The sequence below is a fragment of the Nicotiana tomentosiformis genome, chromosome 3, assembly GCF_000390325.3.
Source record: "Nicotiana tomentosiformis chromosome 3, ASM39032v3, whole genome shotgun sequence".
NCBI classification, from domain to species: domain Eukaryota; kingdom Viridiplantae; phylum Streptophyta; class Magnoliopsida; order Solanales; family Solanaceae; genus Nicotiana; species Nicotiana tomentosiformis.
The window spans coordinates 54,540,238-54,566,130 of NC_090814.1; the positions used below are offsets into that span (position 1 = coordinate 54,540,238).

The window sequence follows — 25,893 nt, forward strand, 5'->3', positions numbered from 1 at the left end:
GCAATGAATGATATTAACTACTTGGAAGGAACGGAGGATCAGTACTGGGATTTATTAGAAAATAAAAAATTGCATAGAGACAATGATTATCCTGTTTTCCCAACAGTTGTCGAGTGGGAGGGACTACCTAAGTTTCTACCACGGATGTTGGACGTAAGAGTCCCATATTGTTGTAGAAATCAAGCAAGTGGTCTTATTGATGATAGCGATAAAATACGAGAAATATGTGTCAACTAGAGCCTAGATTACGATGCTCTCGGTCCCGAAGGGTGCGTACAAGATATTGACGAAGAAGATGAAGTCGGTGACAGTGAAATAGTGCCAGACAGCGATGATAATGGCAAATGACAATTGTTTTTTTTTATTCCTTGGGGTGTATGTTAAATTATTGTATTGAATCTTTAATTGTAAATATCAATTAGATTTAACCCCATTGGAAATATAATTTTATTTCATACATTTTGCAACCTGAACATTTACATAAATTTAGTACAACAAAATTACTTCAATAAAACACTACGTTTATCCTTGATAATTGGGCACATTGGATAAACTGCCACCTGGAGTTGAATTACCACCTCTTCCCAAACCAGCTGAAGGACATTTACGGTAGTCGTGTCCTGTCTGGGAACATATGCCACATTTACATGCATAAACGGTATCACCAATATCCATTTGGTTCCGTATACGCGTTCTCTTTTGCACTTGTCGTTGACGCACATAATTTTTGTTACACATCATTTTAAATGGTTCCGACGGTCAATAATGCTCAGCACCCACTGGCTGCAACTGTCTACTATAGGTGTTTAAGTATGCAGCAACACTATATTCTTTATCAACGTACCTCATTGCCGCGAAACTTGTATGTTAAAAGCACTTCATGGCATGTGAGCATGGCAAGTGATAGATTGACCATTTTCCACAGGAGCATAATCTTCTGGCTTCATTGACGGTGTGTGACTTATTCCCACGGTTGTGATGCAGACCAGTGCGAACTTCAAAAATATTTCGCTCGCTGCAATACTACAATAATGAATGCCACAGTGCTCGCTTCCTACATTTATCAAATCATTTCATTGGTTGTGGCATAAATTCAACACCCCTTTCCATAAATGACGATGTAGCTCTAGATCTTTCAATTAACCTTTTCGCCATCTGCTTGGATGACATCCGCACCATGGCAGTGACTGACAATCCACGTGCAGACTTCAATAACGCATTGAAAGACTCTGACACATTTGTAGTCAGAATTCTCCATCTTCTACCACCATCCGCATGCAAAGTCTATTTGTCAAGCTCATGTCGCATCAACTAACGATAGGCTTCTCGGTCTTCTTGCCTAATCAATTCCATTCGCCTCCTAAATTTATACTCTTGGTGATCTGTTGCATCCATCCATATTAAATCATGCAAGTCCTTGTTCGGATAATCCCTCTGGAAGTTGGCCTTCAAGTTCCTAACACAGTAAGGGTGGTAGGCATACAGTTCCTGCCATGCACACAAATTCTGTACAGAGCTTAAAATACCGCTATGCCGATCGGATATTAGACAAATACCTGAACGTTGTTTGACAATGTGCCCCTTCAAGTGGTTCAAAAATAATGTCCACGTCTCTTGGCTTTCATTGGCACAAATAGCAAATGCTAGAAAAAATATACTTCCATTAGCATCTACAACAACGACGATCAATAACTTAATATCATACTTTCCATAGATATAAGTGTCGTCTATGGATATTACCGGCCGACAATGCACAAAACCATCAATGGCTAATTTAAATGCCCAGAACACATATTTGAATATGTATTCTAGTATTCTCGGACTCCGCTCAAGCTTCCATTCAACAACAGTCTCGAGGTTAAAGTATTGCAATGCAGCCGTTGGGTAGAGCGCAAATGACTTATCCCAGTTATCATAAACAATTTCAAATGCAAGTTTACGCCTGAGAAATGCGTTTCTTTTGGTAATGGTATACCCATATACCTGGTGGATATATGTTATACACTCTTTGATCTTGTACTTTATGAACGCTTCAATATGTGGAATCAAGACAAGAGAAATCAAGTCAACATTCAAGTTAAAATGATTCCCACTGAATGTGTCAATTTCACAATTGTGGGTGCCAATGTATTTCCCCACAATTCACATATTTATTTTCAACTTACTCGCGCGCAGCATCCAATTACAACCTTGAAACCATCTACGATAAATAACCTTGTATACTTCCGGAGATGACTCATGAACCACGATCACACGACACTCTTTTATGCTGTACATTCGCACCGTCCTGCTTAGACGCACTTTATCAGCAAAACGCATACCCTTTGACAGCACCGTTGCTCTAGATTCATCCCATATTGTTGTCCGAATTTCGTCAAGATCCCTTGTGAGGGCATCAACATCCGGCATACTTGGCAACTGATCAAGGTACAGAACATCCCTTGAATGAAACGACACATGTGACTTGTACACTCTTGGTCTAACGGGAGGTGGAGCATGCTCCCTCGTCAAATCAGGTTCATCATTCTCGTCCTCATCACCGTCACTCTCAGCAGGGAAGGGTGTGTCATCTCCAGACTCGTCAACATTGTTGTCATAATCACTATCATCTTCCTAACTCTGCGCATCTGCCAGATCCTAATTAAATATGTCGTCTTCGGGCAATTGAGTAAGGACATGACCTTCAAGTGACTCGTTTTCACTACACAACCAATAAAATAATGAGTTTCTCAAATTCATCCAAACTTTACATATAAACTTTATCACTTCACTTACAAATCATAATGTGTTGATATCCCATTATGCACATTATCCTGTTGGTGATGACTCCCGGATGGACCACCATGATCCAACACACCAAAACTAGGCATATTTCAACTATCTGTTGGTTCATAACTTGTAAAATTCATATCTAGTCGGTACCCCCTGTGGAATATATGAGTGTTAATATAAATTCAATACAAAAAAATAAATATCGTAATACAAAAGAAAATTAAAGTTTACCACCCGGCTTATGAATTATGTAAATTTGGGGAGAAATTATGTCCTCGCTCCTCATTCGCCCGTGGAGATAAGTTTAGATCAGGCCAAACTCTTTCACCCGGAACCTGTTCGGCTAAAATTGCTCCAAAATAACCACCCGATGATTGAGAGATATCCCTACTTTGCGGAACCTCATTATTGTGAACGTTTTCAGCCTTGATGTACATTTCCAACATTTTTATCACAAGAAGTTCCCGGTGTTCATTCGGAGTCCTCAAAAAATCTGTCAGAGTTTCATCGTCTTCGATGTTAAACTCAGCATAACAAGCAACCCCTTGCGGAGTAACAGAATACGGATATCTTCCGATTACTTTAATATTCATCGAACGTTTGCTCACACTCATTTTTTTTTTACATAACAACGATATCAATCTATCGTACCCTATTGTAAGTGCCAACTTAACATGACACTGTGGAGAACAATTAAAATGTACTGAGTTATTCTCCGCTACAACCTCACCCCCTAAATATAATGAAACTCTAATTTTTCGCTCTTCGGACATTATAACAAAATGCAAATAACTTAACGAACAAATATTTCGGAAGACTTGAAGGATCCTAAATGTATTTTTACCAAATTCTGAAACTCCTTAAATAAGAAAAAAATCAGTCTGTGGTACAATTATTTGATGTATAGCGCATGCATAATAGGCGTTATTCCCATATAAATTATTGGTGGGTCAGTTAAGTGCAGATGAATTATTGGTGGGGCCACATTTTATATATAGCACGATTATTTACTGCGCTATATCTTAATGGACAAAACTGTCATTAAGGTATAACGCAATAAATAACCGCGCTATGTATAAAATAATACCTAATTTTTTTTAACTTATTTGTATCACTTAGTCCAAAAAGAATCACATTTTGATTCACTCCCATAAAGACTTCCGAACCAAAGGACAGGAATATCTTGGGGAAATATTCGGTTTATGTAAACACTAATCAATCAATTAGTCTTACGTCTTATAACTAGTACGTGGCGAATATGCAAAACATAATTATCAGATTCAGAATACTATCTCTTTCACTTTTTGAATAAGACACTGAACCTCTTTCGTCTTAATTCAACAGCCAAAAATAAGTAGGTCCATTTCATGTATTTTTAAAATGATAAAATGACCTTCGATTACAATTTTTTCTCAAATAAGAACATCAACTCCCCTGAGCCGAAATGAGGTTTTGCAAATCAAAAGAAAACTAAAGGAGAAAAAAGAAGATCTGTAAAATTCTAATTTCTATACGATTCTATTGTTTAAATTATTTATTATTGAAAAAAAATATTTGTTGCAATTCATACTAACCAAGGGTCATTTTTTTAAACTTTTGAAGATTTAAACAGTAATTACCTCATTTGGCTTCTGACGTTGAGGTCAAAGGAACTTCTCTATCGATCTCATTCAAATGGGTGAATAAGATATTATTTTTCTAACGTAATTCAATGTTAGGATCGAAATAATCACGTGTTATGCGAAATCTAGTAAAACAAATGTTGAATGATGATAAATCAGACAACAAAAGAGAAATATACCTAAAAAAGACACAAATATTTAACGTGGTTCGGTTAATTTGACATACATCTACGGGTGGAGATGAACAATCCACTATATAAAAGAAAGCACAAATTATCGAAAAAATAATCCCACAAAGAGGCAAACACAAGTGACACACTAATACTTGTCCCGAAAAGTTCTCCCCCTAAACAAGACTCGCAAACCCCTTATGACTATATTGTGGATACTGCTGAATGAAAAGGAATGATCCTCAATTTATAGAAATTCAAATATTTTCATCCAAGAAAAAGAATTAACCAAATATGAAAGAATTATATTTTTCTTCTAAAAAAAAAAAATCAAATTATGAAAAACATTTTATCCTTTTATTCAAGAGATAAAAAAATTAAATATGATAAAAAAATTAAGACAACACCTGACGCTCCAAAGGTTAAAGAAGTTAAGCTCAGTAGATTCTGAACACCACAATAAATATAGTTTTACAATTGTATACTAAAACTTACCGTCTAGTCGTTACAGAGGCGGACCTACGTTAAAGGTTGAGGGGTCACGTGACCCCATTAGCCTCGGCAAAAAGTCTGTATATAGTATTATATATATATTTGTACATTTATATGGGACCCCTTAAATATTTTAAGTGTGCCCCCAGAAACAAAGAGGTAGATGGAAGAATTGGTTGCTTTGAGCACTTAACTTCCCAACTTTGCTAGTGATGCAAGTTCAAAACCCACATTCAACTTTTTCCTGTCCTTTTTATTTTTATTATTTGAGTACAATGTAATTTATATTTAATAGCAAATTGCTTTATCTTTTACTTTTATCTTCTTTTTTTTTTAATTCAATTATAATTTAGTACTAATATATAATAGTCAACTTAATTAATATTTTAGTTCTTTGAATACAATATAATTTATATTTAATAGCAAATTGCTTTATTTTTTACTTTTATCTTTTTTTTTGAATTTATTTATAGTTTAGTACTAATACATAATAGTCAACTTAATTAATTTTATTCATTTTCTTCCCATAGCACCTTTTGCGAAGAAATCTCTCATTCTCTCTCCCTCCCCCCCTTTCTCTCTCTCTCTCTCTCTCTCTCTCTCTCTCTCTCTCTCTATATATATATATATATATATATATATATATATATATTTGTTCGGTTCCTTTTTTTTCTTTAGAACTTTTTTTTAATAATACTTGGATGATAAGTTATCATAATCGTTAAGTTTTCAAAGAGTTGCACGCCGAATTTTATCGCTAGTGATTAGCATACGGTGGTGCCCTCGTCGTGCTCAAATTCTGGGTCCGCCTCTGGTCGTACACGTCATACACGTTAATGTTCCTAACATAGTATAGGTGGTCAATTTTTATTGTCTCCTTTTCGTCTCTTTCCCTAATTTCTGATGTAACAGAATTTTACAACAAAAAAAGACAAAACTCCTCAATGAATACGTGGACATTATCTAATGGTCTCTATATGCATCATCTACATCATGGATGGGGAAATGATAATGATGCCGATTGCCGAGTGCCGACGACTTCACGTTTGAACTTATAACATTAGTGCACAAATTAGCCTTCAAGATTGGCGAACGTTTATAACACATTACTCACTTTAATTATTTTTTTGATTTTTTTTGTTCGCAATACCTGATTTTTTCAGATATTAAAAAAAATTTATTTTCTTTTTCTTTTAAAATTACTCTTAGAATAAAGAGTCAATAAATATTTGTGATATTTTCAATGAACAAATTAAAATTAATTTGATCAATTTTATTGTTAATTAATGCTAATATATAAATTTTTTAATATGTATAAAAATAACAAAAAAAAATCGATTAAAATGGACCAGAGAGTGTACAAAGTTACGAAACTAACTTTGAGGGAGGATTACAGATAGAAAGGAAGAAATGAAGTGGTACATGAGTCGCTTTGTAATTTGAAACTTAGATCATTCGCTTTTATCCATTCGAGAGAAAACTTAATTACATGCACTTAATACACGTATAAAATCAAGTACTTTCATTTTAAGAATCACAATTTAATTGAGATATGTTAATTAACTTCCGTACATTAATTTTTCTTTTGTTGTCTAGTTGACTTCTATATTTATTAGAGTTGGAAATAAAGGTGATACACTTATTTCAAATTGGCACAAATGGGGTGTGGTTGATTGGATTGCCAAATAGGCCATACCACTCATTTGTATATTGAAACAGGTCAGATATTCGATATTCGATATCCTATGACATATACAAGGTGGCATTAGTCTTACAATGATCGGATTAAATTGTATTGCAGAAAAACTGTCACGTTCCGAAATTTCAACCTTTGGTCCGTGATGACGCCTAATATTTCACTTGCTAGGCAAGCCAACGTTAGAATAATATTATCCATTTTAAAAATAATTTTTAAATTTATTAATAACAATTGAAACAAATGCGGAAGTAAAGTCTGAAATATAGTGATTAATTCATACAAATAACGGTGTCTAAATACCATCCAAGAATTGGTATCACAAGTGCACGAGCTTCTAGAATAATACAAATAAAGGTGTGAATAAAATAAAGCTAACTGGAAACAAACACACAACTAAAGTAAAGTAGACGGGGACTTCAGAACTGCGGACGTCGTGCAATTATACCTCAAGTCTCCTCAGGGTAGCTGAAATTCGAGCAAGTCTATGGTACGCCGCTAGGACCAACTCTGAAATCTGCACAAGAAGTGCAGAGTGTAGTATCAGTATAACCGACCTCATGTACTGGTAAGTGCTGAGCCTAACCTCGACGAAGTAGTGACGAGGCTAAGGCGGGTCACTTACATTAACCTGTACGCAATATTAATAACAACAACAAATAATAGAAATAAATCAGTTAACTCATTTATAATAATTGAAGCCAACTCAGCAGTCATAACCCATTATTATTTCAACCAATTCTCGTTGCACCGTACAAACCGCTCCCACAATATATTCATTTTCAATCCTCTCATATATTTATTTTAATCAAGTATGTATAGACTTTTAAATAAGTCTGTTGCGGCGTGCAATCCGATCCCCCAATATTGATTTTTAAATAAGTCTATTGCGGCGTGCAATCCAATCCCCCAATATACATACATACATACATACATACATACATATATATATATATATATATATATATATATATATATATATATATATATATATATATATATATATATTTGCTTTCATTTCCGTTGTGGCGTGCAACCCGATCCCCAATATATAATTCAATCAATTCTATTGCGGCGTGCAACCCGCTCCTCCAATATATCCATTTACCAATTCTTATAGAAGAAATTGTCCTAATAAATGCAACAATTAATATAAAATTTTTAAGACAACAATCATACAATAATTATGATTTAATTATAAAACAAACAATGACAAATAACAATTTATTATAGAAATCAGGGAAAAAATAGGCAGTGTAATATTTAATATGCCAAATGTCAAGTAGCAATTAATGCACATAAATCAAATAAGCATGTAGCAATTATTGCAGCAATTCAAAAATTAATATTTAACAAAGAATAGGAGAGAAACAATTATCATAACAATTAATTCATGATTTAAAATAATTTATGATTTTTCAAGTAAGTAGGCAAATAATTAATTTGATGACGTATAGACACTCGTCACCTCGCCTATAGTCGTTCACATGCATTTCACATAACAAATAGTTTAAGGGTTCTATTCCCTCAAGTCAAGGTTAACCACGACACTTACCTCGCTTTGCAAATTCCAGTCAATTACTTGACCACAACTTTTCCTTTTAAATTTGTCTCCAAAAGTTTTAAATCTATTCATAAACAATTGAACATACTCAATACGAATCATAGGAATTAATTCCATATGATTTTACTAATTTTTCGGATAAAAATCTGAAATTCATTAAAATATTCGACAGTGGAACCCACGTCTCAAATCACGTAAAAACTTATGAAATTCGAACACCCATTCCGAGACGAGTCCAACCATACAAAAATTATCCAATTCCAATGTCAAATGGACCTTCAAATCTTAAATTTTTGTTTTTGGAAGATTTTATAAAAAAATTATTTTTCTCCCAAAATTTCACGGATTCATGATATAAATGAATATGGAATCATGAAATATAATCAATATAGGATAAGGAACACTTACCCCAATATTTTTTCCCGTGAAAATCGCCCAAGAATCGCCTTACCCGAGCTCAAAAAGAAAAAAAGAGTTGAAAATGGGACGAATCCCATTTTCAAGAACTTAAGTTCTATTTCTTGAACTGTTACCCTTCGCGAACGCGGTCAGTGCCTCGCGTTCGCGAAGCACAATTTTGTGCTGCCCAAATTTTACCCTACGCGAACGTGAAGGCAACCTCGCGAACGTGATGCATTGCCTGACTTGGCCTTCGCGAATGCGGGTTGCCCTTCGCGAACGCAAAGGCAAAAATCCTCTCCGGTCATTTCCCCTCCGCGAACGCGAGACTCCACTCGCGAACGTGAAGCTTTGCATCTCGACCCTTCGCGAATGCGTGCCCTTAGTTGCGAACGCGAAGCACAATTTGTGCCAGTCCAAATTTCTTCTTCGCGTTAGAAGAAGGAAACCATAAGTAGGTTTCTAGAGTTTCCTCAAGTTCAAAAATGATCCGTTAATCACCCGAAACCAACCCGAGCCCTCGGGGCTCCAAACCAAACATGCACCTAAGTCCTAAAATATCATACAAACTTGCTCGCGCGATCAAATCGCCAAATAGCACCTAGAACTACGAATTGAACCCCAAATCGAATGAAATTTTCAAGAAAATTTTTAAACTTATATTTTTACAACCGAACATCCGAATCACGTCAAATCAACTCCGTTTCTCACCAAATTCGGCAGACAAGTCATAAATATTATAGTGGACCTATACTGAACTCCGAAACTAGAATACAGACCCGGTGTCAGTAAATCCAACATCGGTATCTTCTTAAAAATCATCAAGCTTTCAGGCTTTTAATTGTTTATCAAAATTCCATATCTCGGGTTAGGGACCTCGTAATTCAATTTCGGGCATACGCCCAAGTCCCAAATTACGATACGGACCTATCAGAACTATCAAAATACTGATCCGAGTCCGTTTGCTCAAAATGTTGACCAAAGTCAACTCAGTTGAGTTTTAAAACTCTATTTCATATTTTAATCCATTTTCACATAAGAACTTTCCGAAAAATTGTACGGACTACGCACGCAAGTCGAGGAGTAAATAAATAGTGCTTTTTAAGGTCTTAGAACATAAAATTAATTATCAAATTTAAAGATGACATTTTGGGTAATCACAAAAATAAAGTCCTAAAATGAGTTAAAACAACTCACAAATGAAAAATTGCACTAATTTGTCTAACAAGGATAGGATTAAATTATCTATGGTTGGCATTTCAACATGATTTGGTTGAGAATTGGAAAAAAATATTATTGACGTTAGAAGTTAGAAAAAGGTATTTGGAAGTTGAAGTTATATTTGGACATGAAAATAATGTTGAAATTTTGTTATTGAAAACTTCAAAAAGCTTGAAAACCCCCTAAAATCAAATTTTCAAACTTCAAATTCTATATTTCAAATTTGGAGTTGAATAATGGATTAATTTAATAAACAACCAGTTATTTGATACAATCTCCAAATATTATTTCAAATATTAGAACTAACATCTATAGCCTAACGGATCTGCATGCTCAGTGAAATAGTAATTGTATATAGCATTTGGAAATACAATTACTTTTTGTATCTCAATATAATGTAGACCATTTATATGTTTAATACAATGTTGTCCACAACTATGTTATCGATCAAAGTAGCGTGAACAAAAATGAAATCTTTCCACGCAATTGATAGATGCCAAGTAGCAAACAAACTTGTGGACTGTAAAATTTTGTACTAGATTGGTAGTTTGGATATCACTCATGTGTCTCACATGATTTGTAGTAACTATTCTGTTGAAATGTACAAATAGGGTGCCAGAAACATGATATATAATGGAGACGTAAGACATGTTAACTCTTCAAAAGCAATTACGTGGCATAGTAAGGCTTCATTATATAATAATAATAATAATAATAATAATAATAATAATAATAATAACAAAAATAACAACTCTGCTTCGCATGCGATTGCCAAATATGAATATATTTTCCCTGTAACTCCAAAATTTCAAGTTGGGCATGGATGAAAGTATACAGTGATGGATCTAGAATTTGTAAGTCGTAGATTCTGAGTTGAAAGAACAAATTTTAAACTATGAATTTAGTTATTTATACTTATTTCTTATATATATACATATTGGGTGATTTATTGAATTATATCATATATGTCATCCATTGTTTTCACTTTTCACCACAAAACATAATTAGTATTCGGTATTAAAGCAACCCACTGGAAGATTAAATAAATTGAAGTCAAATACATCTACAATAAAGATCATTTCAAGATATGCCGTATTTTAAGAACGAAATCAGGAGAGAAAGAGAGATAATTATGGACAAAATAAAAAATTAATCAAGATTGAGAGCACCATTTAAAAACATTTAGGTGGATTATAGGAGATGACAACCTTTAGCCAAGTAAAAAAGAAAAAGATTAACATCATTATTGGCTTCCATGACCTCATTCCTAGTATTGCATAACCAAAAGACACTCTAATTTCCACCCAACTCTTTAATGTATAAATATTATAACGCACTAGTACAATAATATGATAGATTCCCAGGGATGAACCAAACTGCTATTGGATGAAAGGGAGACATACTGGACTGAATTTATGTGTCCACTCTTAGGCATACACATGGAATTACTATAGAAGAATTTTGTTCTAACTTTAACTTACGACTAAGGAGGTAATTAGCTAGCAACCACTCAGGTTTGTGATGAATGAATAGTGTCCCTTAAGTAGAATTTTCAAATTTAAATCTTAAAAATAAAGAAAATCAATAACAAAAAAGCGTTCGCAACAGTCGATCGAATGATCACTAAAGTAAATTTCAGACACATATAATTATGAAAAAAAGAAGAAAAATTTAGCTAGGAGACAGCAAATTGAAAAAATGAAAATAGAGCAAGACACTTTTAGATTACTTTAGGTTTTTTAGCTCTTTTGAATTCGTATAAAGAATACCCTCTTTTAATGAGTCTACTTTAGTTTTCACGGAGGTCTTGGTCCAGCCACCCCTCTTATTTTGTTTTATTGTTTCTGTTTTATTGTTATTACTGTAAAATAAAATCAGCCGCGTACCTAGTGAAGAGAAAAAAAAAGCTGACGCTTCCTTATAACTAGCATAGAAGAATCCAACTTTATCTTTAAACGGCTGATTAGGAATTTGACTTTATCAGTTTGTCATTTTTGAAATGGCACCCACCGTCTAATGTCTATCGTATTATATTTCTTCACGTGGAAGGAACTAAGATTACAAGTCATATCCTTTACGCAAGCTATAGCCAGCAGCTACCAATGAACATGGGTGACAAATTAAGCGTATACTTTTGAACCTTATATTAGCACATCTAAAAGTTAATAGATCAATTTGGACTGCATATGTAATCCCAATTGACCCACTAGAAATTTATCAAATACAAACATATTCTTTATTTTCTTTGTTTGTTATAGTCATGATAAATAAGTAAATTAAAAAATATATTTATTAGTTTGATTGATAATTAAGAAATTATAAAAGAACATATAAATAAAGGAAAATGATTTTGAATTGAGTCGAATAAGCTATGACCAATTATTTAATTTAAACTGATCCATATAGGGGTGTCAATGATTCGATCGATTATTTTGTAAAATTTATAACATATCAATTCTTCGGTTATTCTAATTTGTATAATCAAAATTAGACTTTTCAAGACCGTCACAGTCATCTTGATTCTCTTCGGTATCGATACGATTCGGTTACTTTTCAGGTATTTTATAAATGTCATGTAAGAGTCGCTAGTAAAAGTTCGGACGCGATAATATACGCACTTATATAGGACTTTAGCAGAACTCTATAGACATTTATACTGTTTAAAAGACGATGAATCAAGTGAATATGAAAGATGACCAGAATACATATCAATCCCACTATTCTACATCAACATAAAAGAATTAAGCAAAAATAAGAGAAATATAAGTCACACGAATGAGAAGATATTAATCAATTTGGGTCTCAAGAATAGAGTATATTAGAAGATTGATTAGTCAATAAGAAAAATCTAAGTCATACGAGAGAAACGATATTCAATACCTTGTGGCTCTCTATTCAAAATCACTAAATACCTTGTGGCTTGCTACTATTGAACAAAATTTAATTTAAATAGGAGTAGCATAATAGGTTTGGGAATAGCTAGTAACCATTTTCGTAATCTCAAAGCCCAAAAATATTTTTTAGTGCTTTATTATTTTTAAACTTAATATAGAAACTATATTTTCATATATAATTTATTCGGTATTTTTGGTTACTTTTATAAATTTAAAAATCTATTCTAATTATTAGTGTTGTTATAGATGTATAAAATAACCTACAATTTTACTAAGAGAAACCTAACAGTTGGTACAGCTCGATTCGATTTGTCAGATTAATAGATTTTTAAAGATTCATTTATCTGAACCCAAGACTCAACTCATTTATTAATTTGATTCATTTAAATGGGTTAAATGTAGTCCAATACTTCCATTTAATACCACTGCCAATAAGAAACGATAGGATTTTGGACATTCATTGACGTGCACAAGTACATTTCAAATAATGGGGTATGTTAGGAGATAAAGGATAAAAAGTGCATGTTTTGAGTATGTTTGTGTGTTATTTCGTGTGTGAGTTGCGGGAGTTCACATCGCTTTTGAAGTGAAAATATGCTCATTATATGTAAGGATAAACTTGCGCGGAAAAGGATCAAATGGGAGAAAAATTGGTGAAAAGAAGAGCTGAAGAGAAAAGCCCCGGACAGCGAAGCGAGGGTCACTTCGCCAGATCGGGACCGAAGCAGAAGAAACCAGAAAAGTCCCGGACAATGAAGTGTGGGTCACTTCACCAGACCGGGACCGGGGCAGAAAAATTCAACTTTTCTAACCAATTAGGAGAAGCAATTTCGGTCCAACTCAACCCTAAACCATATAAATATGAAAGTTAGCCACTTTTTGAAGGGAGAGAAGACTTTGGAGAGGCAAGAACACGCTTGGAGTAAGGAGAAAGGTTCAACTTCAAGTTTTTTCCTCTTTCTTCCTAATTTTCCATTGTTATGAATTCTAATCTTGTATTTGTGTAAATAACTATGAGTAGCTAAATTCTCATTAGGGTTTGATGGAACCTATTGAATGATAATTTTTTCATTGCGTTTAATATAAATTTGCCATTTACTTTTCTCTATTTGTTCAACTATATTATTATTGTTGTTGGTTGAAGGGCCCTCAATTGACTGTGCCTATTTATTGTGTACTGCTCGAGAGAGAGTACGCATTTAGGTAGTTGTTGAACAACACCACTCCTAACGTATTTGAGAGATCAATACGGAGGGTTTAAAGACGGGATTAGAGATAACGAAACCTTGGTGCGATCATAGTGAGCGGTGACTTAGTGCCAGCTAGCGTAGTTCGAGAGAATACATCTAGTAAATTATGGTAGTTGCTCGAGAGAGAGCTACACACTCAAAATACTCATAATCGGTAGAGAATACTTGAGTGAATTTATAAGAAATATAGCGGGGGAGATTCCGACAATAGGGAAAATCAAAACCCTAGACCTTTCTAATCTTGTCTACAACATTTGCTTTGTTAGTATTAAAATTACAGCTTTTTAATAACCTTGGTTTTAGTTAATAAACAATCAACTTATTATTCAATATTTTTGAAGGTTGATTACTTGAATTCTTGCGAAACTAGTAGTTTTGATTAGTAGGTTAATTCCCTATGGGATTCGACTCCAGACTTATAAACCAAATTATATTTGCAACGACCGCTAGACATCTTAGAAGGCATAGTTAGGCATGATCAAATTTTGGCGCCGTTGCGGGAGAATTAACGGTGTTATTAATTACAGCTAGAGGAATTGCTAGGATTCTTAGTTTAATCAAATTTTTTTCATTTTAAATTAATTATATTGAAATTCTAATGTTTGTAGTCTTAGGTGTTATAGGTGCATGCCTAGAAACTCATCAAGAACTGATAAATTGTTTGAAGCATTATCAGATCCTGGGAAAGCTTTCAAGGAATTAAATCGTGCAAACAAGAAGGACAAACGACAACAGAACTCAACAGAACGAATCGAACTAGACATGGGTGACGTCACAGACGACCAAAACAACCGAAACAATGTGAATGACCCGGACAATCAGGGTGTGGCACCTCTTGTGCCAGAAGCAGCCTTGTATGATTGGGCACAACCCACCGCTGAAAATATGGCAACCGCAATTGCAGTCCCTCAGATACAAGCGGAATCATTTCGAATCACAAACAACATGTTACATTTGTTGCAGAACAAGAGACTGTTTTCAGGGTCTTACATTGAAGATCCTCAGCAGCATCTGAAAAATTTCCCGTCGGTTTGTGTCATGCAATGGCAACCAAATGTGACACTGGAAGCAATAAGGTTGTTGTTGTTTCCATTCTCAATGATGGGAGAGGCTCAGACTTGGTATATTCGCTCCCCATAAACTCCATCACTACTTGGGAGGAAATAGTCAAGCAGTTTTTGAACAAATTCTACCCACCCAATAAGACTGCCAAGCAAGTTGATGAGATCTTGAGCTTCAGGCAAAAGCCAACAGAAACATTGTAAGAGACGTGGGAGAGAATCAAAGGGATGCTGGTAAAGTGTCCACATCATGGCATTCCAGATCAGATGTTGGGGCAAAGGTTCTACATGGGATTGGCAGACAGCTTGAAGGCCAATGTTGATGCTTCAGCAGGTGGAGCATTTTTGAGCAAATCATTCAGAGAGTGTAAGGTTTTACTTGATAAAATGGCTCAAAACTCAGGATTGATGACAAGGGACTCTAAAATCACTCTGTAGCCCTAGCTAGACCCAAACAACTCCATGCCTAAGAACATGGCTACTGTGACAACGCAATTGAGTATCCTCACTAAAAAGATTGATGAGTCGGGCCAAAAGTAGGTGCACATAGTTGACACGACTAATGGAGGCTTATGCACACCATGCATTAACCAACCATATGTGTGCACGTGGAGTGGTGAAAGTGACACTCAAAACTATCAAGAGAACATGAACTATGTGGACAACTATGGAGGCCAGAGGCAAGGTGGTCAGAATTAGGGGCAGCATAATTAGCAGTATAGACCAGCACAACAGCAATACAATAACAACAACAATCCTGGAGCTATGCGACCACAGGGTCAAGTTGTGCCTTACCAATGGCAACAAGGATACAATCAGCAAAATCTGCAGCTAGCTTATCAACAGCCTCAACAACAAGAGATAGTTAGACAAGATGATGGGTTGTCTGAAATTAAAACAATGATGCAACAACTGATTGGGTCCAATGGGAAAATGCAAGAGAAGGTTGAACCACACGACTCAGTGATAAAAGGCAATGTGATTCAATTAGGGCAGATATCTATAGCTTTGAATAATCATCCCCAAGGGACACTACCTGCGGACACACATGTCAATCCGAAAGAGCATGGGCCGAAGCAGCTGATGGCGGTGAATTTGAGAAATGGTAGAGATCTTGATTTAGAGCAAGAAATTGATCGCGAGAACCGACCAACTGAGATACTTGTGCCAGTACCAATTGAGGTAGATGAGTCAACTAAGCTAACTGAAGTAGGAGTGCAACCAGCTCAAGAGGAACTGAACAAAAAAAAAAAGAGGTTGCAAAGGAAACTGAGAAAGTGCAAGAAAAGGCATTAGAAAAAGTGTCTGATCAAGATCTAACTCAAGTCACAGGAAAGAAGCGATCACCAACACCCTCCCCGTAGAGGTTGTCCAAATATCAGAAGGATAAGAAATATAAGAAATTCATGGAGATGTTGAAGCAGATCCAGGTGAACATTTCACTGATTGATGCCTTAAGGGAGATGCCCGGTTATGCAAAAATGATGAAGGACTTGATGTATCGCAAGTTCGACTTTCAAGACTTGGCAATTGTGACACTAACCCAGACTTGTAGTGCTGTTATAATAAGACCTATAGCGGAGAAGCTATTCGACCCAGGGAGTTTCACAATTCCGTGCACCATATGCAGCGATGCTTTTGCCAAAGCATTGTGTGATTTGGGGGCGAGCATAAACCTGATGCCCTTGTCTATATATAAAAGGTTAGGCATTGGAAGGGCAAGATCCACATCCATGTTACTACAGCTAGCCGACCGAACGGTGAAGAGGCCATCAGGTATACTTGATGATATACTTGTGCAGGTTGGAAAGTTTGTGTTTCCGGCAGATTTTCTCATTCTGGACTGCCAAGTTGATGAAGAGATCCCCATAATTTTGGGGAGTCCATTCTTGGCCACATGGAGAGCTTTAATTGATTGTGAAACTGGGGAGCTAAAGATGAGACTAAACGATGAAGAAATAATGTTCAATGTGCAAAAGTCTATGCGGCGACCCAGTAAGTTTGCTAACTGCTCTTTGATTGAAGCCGTGGATGTGATTCTGGAGGAGGAAGATGAGGCACTGAACACAAAAGACCCTCTAGTAGCCTGCCTGATAAACTTAGAAGAGGTAGATGGTGAGGACTTGGCAGAGTGAGTTTTGGCTCTTGAAGGGCAAGGATACTAGAAAAGAGAGCTCGAATTTGATCCTTTACACTTACAAGAAAGAAAGACTCCTCCAGTTAAGCCATTAAATGTAGAGCCACTATATTTGGAGCTAAAATTGTTACCGTCTTACCTCAGGTATGCTTTCTTAGGACCTAGTTCGACATTTCCTGTTATTATCTCATCTGGTTTGTTAGATGTGCAAGTAGAACAAATTTTGCAGATTCTGAAGGAGTGTAAGACTGCAATTATGTGGACCATTGCAGACATAAAAAGTATCAGTCCAACATTAGGTATGCATAATATTCTACTGGAAGATGGGCACAAACCTTCCAGAGAACATTAAAGAAGGCTGAACCTCAACATGAAAGAAGTGGTGAAGAAAGAAGTGATCAAGTGGTTAGATGCAGGAATCATCTTCCCCATCTCTGACAGCAACTGGTCAGCCCAGTTTAATGTGTGCCAAAGAAGGGTGTAATAACTGTAGTGGAAAATGATAACAACAAGTTGATCTCAACAAGAATAGTTACAGGATAACGAATCTGTATGGATTACAGAAGGTTGAACAAGGCCACCCGAAAAGACCATTTCCCACCTTTAATTGATCAGATGTTAGATAGATTGGCGAGGAGGTCCCACTTTTTCTTCATGGATGGATACTCGGGGTATAATCAGATCTCTATTGCCCCGGAGGATAGAGATAAAATGTCGTTCACCTGTCCGTATGGCATCTATGCCTTTCGGAGAATGCCGTTTGGCCTATGCAATGGACCCGCCACATTCCAATGGTGCATAATGGCTATGTTCACAGATATGGTAGAGGACATAATAAAGGTTTACATGGATGACTTCTCGGTGGTGGGGAACGCATTTGATGAGTGCCTAATAAACTTGAAAAGAGTATTGAAGAGGTGTATGGAGACTAATCTGGTACTGAACTGGGAAAAGTGCCATTTCATGGTACAAGAAGGTATAGTCTTGGGACACCTAGTGTCCAGTAAGGGCATTGAGGTGAACTGTGCTAAGGTTGATGTAATTGAGAAGTTAACTTCACCCACTTCCGTCAAGGCCATAAGAAGTTTCCTTGGTCACGCTAGCTTCTACAGGCGGTTTATAAAAGATTTTTCTAAAATTGATAACCCTTTATGTAAATAACTTGAAAACGATCACCCCTTTGTGTTTTCTGATGACTGCAGGGTAGCTTTTGAGGAGTTGAAGAAGAGGTTGGTGACTGCACCAATTATAGTGGCACCTGACTGGGAGCAACCTTTTGAGCTGATGTGTGATGCAAGAAATTATGTTGTGGGAGCAGTTCTTGGGCAGCGAAAAGATAAAGTCATGCATCCAATCTACTACGCAAGTAGAACCTTGAGTGGTGCCCAACTAAATTACACAGTGACCGAGAAGGAGATACTAGCAGTGGTGTTCGCATTTGACAAATTCAGGTCATACCTGGTAGGCTTGAAGGTAATTGTTTCTACTAACCATGCTGCTCTCAGGTACCTAATTTAGAAGAAGGAGTCAAAGCCACGCCTGATTCGATGGGTGCTACTGCTGCAAGAATTTGACTTGAAAATCCGTGACCGAAAGGGAACGGAGAACCAAGTGGCTGATCACTTGTCTAGGCTGGAAGGAGCAGAGAAGAAGGTTGAGGTGGAAGAGATTGTAGAGACTTTCTCGGATGAACAACTGTTGGCCACGAGCCTTGAGGTATCGCCATGGTATGCAGACATTGCAAACTACCTGGCGAGCGGTATTGTCCCCTATGATTTTTCCTCTGTCCAAAAGAAAAAGTTTTTTTGTGACTGTCGCACGTATTATTAGGATGAGCCTTATCTGTTCAGGATTTGTGTTGATAACATGATCTGGATATGTATCCCTGAGACAGACCAATCTTCTGTTTTGCAGGTTTGTCACACATCCCCATATGGTGGCCATTTCGGGGGAGTAAGGACAACTGCGAAAGTTTTGGAGTCAGACTTCTACTGGCCTTCAAAGATGCACATCTCTATGTGAAGGGTTGTGATGAATTCCAATGGATCGGGAATATTTCTCACCGACATGAGATGCGCATGAACCGAATACAGGAGGTGGAAGTGTTTGATGTATGGGGAATCGATTTCATGGGGCCTTTTGTCAGCTCATATGGAAATAAGTATATACTTGTAGCTGTGGACTATGTGTGAAAATGGGTGGAAGATGTGGTACTCCCTACAAATGATGCAAAGGGAGTCATTGTTTTTTTGAGAAAGGATATATTCACCCAGTTTGGCACTCCAAGGGCAATAATCAGTGATGGAGGCACTCACTTCTGCAACTGAGCTTTCGCAAAGTTGTTAGAAAAATATGGTGTTCGCCACAAGGTTGCCACCCCATATCATCCACAAATAAGTGGGCAAGTGGAAGTGTCGAATAGAGAAATAAAGAGTGTGTTAACAAAGACCGTGAATGCTACAAGAACGGATTGGCCGAAAAAGTTAGACGATGCACTCTGGGCCAATCGTACCTCTTTTAAAACTCCAATTGGCATGACTCCATATAAACTAGTATTTGGTAAAACGTGTCACTTACCAGTAGAGTTGGAGCATAGAGCTTTGTGGGCATTGAGGCAACTGAATCTCGATATGTAAATAGCGGGTACAAGAAGAGTCACAGAGTTGCACGAGCTTGACGAGTTCCGTTACCATGCTTTTGAGAGTACATGGCTATATTAGGAGAGAATGAATATGATGCATGACAAAAATATTCTTGAGCGAAATTTTAAACCTGGAGATGTGGTATTGCTATACAATTTGAGATTGAAGTTGTTTCCGGGCAAGTTGAAGTCTAGATGGTCGGGACCATTCAGATTAGTGCATGTGCTATCAAATGGAGCTGCAGAAATTGAGTACGAGGATGGGACGAATAGGTTTAGAGTAAATGGGCAAAGGTTGAAACACTACCTACGAATGAGTGACAAAAAAGGAGAGAAAGATGTGATACAATTGAACGAACCTCAATATGTGAGTGAAGTATAATCCAGAAAGTGTGCGTCATGCCGCGACGTTAAATCAGGCGCTTCGTGGGAGGCAACCCATTGTAATGTTGTAATTCGTCGTGCTGCGATGTTAAATCAAGCGCTTGTTGGGAGGCAACCCAATTTTCTTATTTTCGTCTAGTTGTCATTTAGTCTCTAAAAAAAAAGAGAGAACGCGGGGGACAGCGAAGTGAAGCTAGCTTCGCGAGATCGAGACCAAGAATGTTGAGGAGAAAACTTTTGGGGACAGCGAAGTGTGTCTCGCTTCGTGAGACCGGGACCAAAAGAGAAAGAAAAAGAGAAGAAGGGACAACAAAGTGCCCATGGCTTCGCGAGACCGGTACTGGCCATAACTGAACAAGTAAATGGGCGCGTCTCCAGGTCGCGTGGTCATAGCGCGACCCCAGGTAATTTCTTAATTTTTTTTTCTTTTCTATTTTTCTATTTTCTAGTTAGTTTATAAAATAAAAAATAAAATAAAATAAAATAAAAATAATTAAAAAAAACTCTCCCATTCTCTTAAGTCATGGCACTATTGGACAAGCGAGACTTGCTCAGTTGGTAAAGTACCTCCACTCATGTCCATTAGGTCCTGGGTTCGAGTCATACTGGAGGGGAAGTGTGGAAACACTATAGATCCTCCTAATTTGGGTGGGATTTAAAAAAAAATAAAAAAAATGACACTATTGGCAAATTGAATCAAATGAAGCTAAAACAAAAGTTGTGCACATAAAGTGTTCGATGATTTGTCCGAATGAAAATTTGTTTTGGTGAGGTTTAGTGAAGTCTGAGTAGCTAACCTACCGTTATTGGCAATACGAACATATCTTAAGTGTGGGATGGCCGTTGGCTATCTTATGAACTTCAATTGTGTTCTTTCAAAGACAAGTATCATCCGCGGCCAACTTAGGGATAACTGAGGTGTGCCTTACCCACATGTTGTTGAATTGTGCTAAATAACATGGAATAACTATCAAGTTACAGGCTGATGCAGAAGGGCTTCGGACAGTTGATTTGAGTGCTACTGATGGTACTATTGCAGAGGAGCCAGGACTAGCCGCTGTGACCGAGGTTCACTACCGGTCATCACCTCGACCCGAGTGATTTTGAGAGACTTTATGACACCCACTCTACTTTTGATCTTGCTTATTTGTATTTATATGATATTGTGAAACCGAGGACAGTGCACATTCTTAAGTGTGGGGTGGGGTGTCTGGCTTTAATATTTCTGTCATGTGCTTAATTGCTAGTGATATATTTTGAACTGCATGATCACTCTTATAACCATTATAATTGTATAATTGTAGTAGTTTTTTTTTTTTTTGTAGTGGCTTAATCCCGGGTTTTCTTTAAACCACGGATCTTTTTCGAGGATGCAGTTTCTTGAACTAGGTAGTTTTAGGTAGATCTTTTCTTTTCAAACTTTGTAAAGAATTATGGATTTTTCCTGACGATGGATTACCGAGACAGTTTTCTTGAGGGACTAAAGTCTAAAGAAAAAAACAAAAAGATTTTTTTGTTTCTCTTTTATGTTGTTTTCTGGTTGAAACGACAATGGAATTAGGAAAAAGCTTGAGTAATTTGTTCTTTTGACATGTTTTATATCGAGACTTTGGTCTGGAGCATTTGAACTAAGTACTTTCTTCATGATCTCTATAATTACATGCCTTCACAATATGTGTGGCTTTCTTTTGACACCGAGGCTCATCTCTAGACTCTTGTGATTAATTTTTGTGTGCTGAAAGTTTATGATGAATGTGCTCGTTGCTTTAACTCGAGTGTCAGGTCCGAGCCGTCCTAAGTGAGTCATGTGCATTGTGTGAGGTGAGACTTTAGTGTATTTTATGCCATCCTTTCTAGTCTAGAACTTTCCCCGTGTGTGAGTCAAAGCGAAATGATTAAGTCTTGTAAGTTTGGGAAGTGATAGAGGCTTTATTTGATTGACCATTTAGCCTATTTGCCTACCAGTGCTAATGGTATCCATAGTCAACCCTTTTGAGCATGTAGACCTTTTGTTTGGAAACCACATTACAAGCCGAATACCTTTTGCTCTGAATCAAATCTTGTTGGACCTTTACCTCCGAAAGTACTTAAGTAGATACAAGAGTAAATAAAGAAAGTGGGTAGCTTTTGAGTGGAACCATAAAAAGGCCGAAAAGGTACACTTGTGTATAAATAAATACTAGCCAGAAATACCAAATTGAAGAGAGTGAAAAAAAAAGAATAACACCTCTCATATCTTTGTCTGGGTTAGTAAGTATCTATATGTTGATGTGCTTAATGAAGAAGGGCCTTAATGTGTATGGTTTCATGGCAAGACATCGAATTGGTCAAGATAAAAAGGTGCTTAAAAGTGAACTGTAGTGTATTTAAGTATTTAGGAGGGTTAGTCACTATTTTCTCAAATATATCCTACCCGTCCCTTAGCCTACATTACAACCTATAAAGTCCTACTTGATCCTAGACTGTACGAGCTTAAATTATTAGAGACATACACTACGGGCAAGCCTATGGTACTAACGTGGGTGGCATAAGAGTTTCTTTGTGAGAGTGATCGAATTCTTTCTATATTTGAGTTCTTAAACTATACTTGAACTTAAATTGAGTGTGTGAACTACTTTCTCTCCGTGATTTGTTAGCGAGGGCATATGATTTGTAAAGGATTGGTAGTGACCTTGATTTTTGAGTTGGCACAAGGAGCGAGTCATAGTGTGGAATGCATTAGAGTAAGGTTTTGAGGCAAGATTGCTAGAAAGATCCACACAAAAATTTTAAATAATCTTGGCATGAGTTTAAAACTTGAGAAAAGGTATAAATGGTGCATATGCTGGAATCTGTGCATATGCTGGAATCTAAACGTTGATGTAAAACATTGTCATTGGTGTTCACCTTGCGTATGTTTTGAAAGGTGATTCTTGATTATGTTCATACCCTAAAGCTGCTCGAGAACGAGCAAGAGTTTAAGTGTGGGGTGGTGATAAAGGATGAAAAGTGCATATTTTGAGTGTGTTTGTGTGTTATTTTGTGTGTGAGTTGGGGGAGCTCACATCGATTTTTCAGTGAAAATATGCTCATTATGTGTTTCTTATGTATAGGGATAACTTGCGCGGAAAATGATCAAATGAGAGAAAAATTGGTGGAAAAAAGAGCTGAAGAGAAAAGTCCCGGACAGCGAAGCGGGGGTCACTTCGCCAGATCGGGATTGAAGCAGAAGAAACCAGGAAAGTCCTGGACAGTGAAGTGAGGGTCATTTCGCCAGATCGGGACCGGGGCAGAAAAATTAAACTTTTCCAACCCGAATTAGAAGAAGCAATTTCGGCCCAACTCAACCCTAAACCATATAAATATGAAAGTTAGCCACTTTTTGAAGGGAGAGAAGACTTTGTATAGGCAAGAACACGCTTGGAGCAAGGAGAATGATTCAACTTCACATTTTTTCCTCTTTCTTCCTAATTTTCCATTGTTATGAATTCTAATCTTGTATTTGTGCAAATAACTATGAATAACTAAATTCTCATCTAGGGTTTGATGGAACCTATTTAAGGATGATTTTCCATTGCGTTTAATATAAATTTGCCATTTACTTTTCTCTACTTGTTCAACTATATTATTATTGTTGTTGGTTGAAGGACCCTCAATTGACTGTGCCTATTTAGTGTGTACCGCTCGAGAGAGAGAGTGCGCATTTAGGTAGTTGTTGAACAACACCACTCCTAACGTATTTGAGAGATCAATACGGAGGGTTTAAAGGCCGAATTACAGATAGCGAAACCTTGGTGCGATCATAGTGAGCAGTGACTTAGTGCCAGCTAGCGTAGTTCGAGAGAATACGTCTAGTAAATTATGGCAGTTGCTCGAGAGAGAGCTACACACTCAAAGTACTCGCGATCGGTAGAGAATACTTGGGTAAATTTATAGGAAACGTAGCGAGGGAGATTCCGACAATAGGGGAAATCAAAACCATAGACCTTTCCAATCTTGTCTACAACATTTGCTTTGTTAGTATTAAAATTATAGCCTTTTAATTATCTTGCTTTTAGTTAATAAACAATCAACTCATTATTCAATATATTTGAAGGTTGATTACTTGAATTCTTGTGAAACTAGTGGTTGTGATTTGTAGGTTAATTTTCTGTAGGATTCGACTCCGCACTTATAAACCGTATTATATTTGCAACGACCGCTAGACCTCTTAGGAGACATAGTTGGGTGTGATCATTAGGCTTTACGGAGCTATTCAGCCATTGGCTATGTCTAGTAACTTTGGTGCACTATGACTTATGTGGCTTCATGTACAAGAAAATATAATTGCGTCCTAAGATCTATTGTCTTAATATATCATTTGATTTGTCACGATCCAAAATCCTACCAAGTCGTGATGACATTTAACCCAACCCGTCACACGAATCAACCAACACAAATACAACTCAAGCCGAAGATTATCATATAAATAATAAAGTAAAAATATGAAATTTAATATAAATTATCCCAAGAATTATAATCATAAATCATGAGCAACTAAGAAATAAAATACAATACTGATATGAAGAAAATACATTATCCGTTTAAAATATACAAAATAGAAATTCATGGTTCTAAACAACTATGAACAAATTGCAGCTAAAAACTAGAATTTTTAATATCCCTTTAATGCTCGCTCACGAACTCCGTAACAACTCAGCTCCAAAATCTACACACAAGGTGCAGAAGTGTAATATGAGTATACAAGAACAATACTCAATAAGTATCCTGACTATTTTCTAATAAATTAGTGACGAGGGTCTAGTCAAAATACTCACTTTATAAACTTGTATATTGCTTATACCTAGTAGAAATAGAGAAAGTGTACAGAAGCAACATAACAAGCTAACACAGCTAAAGCATAAAACAATATGCACAAACAGAGCAAATAAAGTCGTGCACCCTATCTCGATCAAGCAAGTCTCATGCTTGTATCAATGTATCAAAATAACATACATAGTGATATTCATAGTCTAAGCATGTAATATGATGCATGATTTCTCAAAAAATAATCAAATGCATGTATGCAATACATCGAAACGACATATATTAATCATATGTATAACTATGCATATAAAAATATATGAATAGGCATAAGAATTCACTTAAATATAATAAAGCTTCCACCTTTATACTTAAACTCATCAACTAGTATCATAATCAAAACAGTAACCCGTCAATTTATGTGAATTTCTGAACCTGCACGTATGAAACATGGGAGGGCGACTCCAAAGATATAGATCCTTATCCACACGCAACATAAACGTAATTTTACAGGCCTAACAGATACATGCAATGGCATGCCCAAACGGAGATACCCTATATGATACTTCAACAAGAACATGTAATGACATGTCCAAATATATGTCTCAACTGGAACATATAATGACATGTTCAAACTGATACCTCAATAAAATGTAAATGTACACACACCCAACAACTCAGCTTTTTACATAACAATCTCAAATAAGTACTGAAAATAAAATATATGTACTAACAAAACGTATATAAGAAATAATATATGACTAAGTAGTTCATCATATAAAACGGGTACATGAATTCTGTAATGTTA

The 25,893-nt window shown here is 36.3% G+C and overlaps 1 protein-coding gene across 1 annotated transcript; it reads left to right on the forward strand.

Annotated features, from left to right (window-relative positions):
• The first annotated feature begins 16,547 nt into the window (after positions 1 to 16,547).
• On the forward strand, positions 16,548 to 17,630 carry LOC138907832 (uncharacterized). Its single transcript, XM_070198451.1, has 2 exons — positions 16,548 to 17,272; positions 17,423 to 17,630. Exons 1-2 carry the CDS (start codon positions 16,548 to 16,550, stop codon positions 17,628 to 17,630), a joined length of 933 nt encoding a protein of 310 aa, XP_070054552.1.
• The last annotated feature ends 8,263 nt before the right edge of the window (positions 17,631 to 25,893 follow it).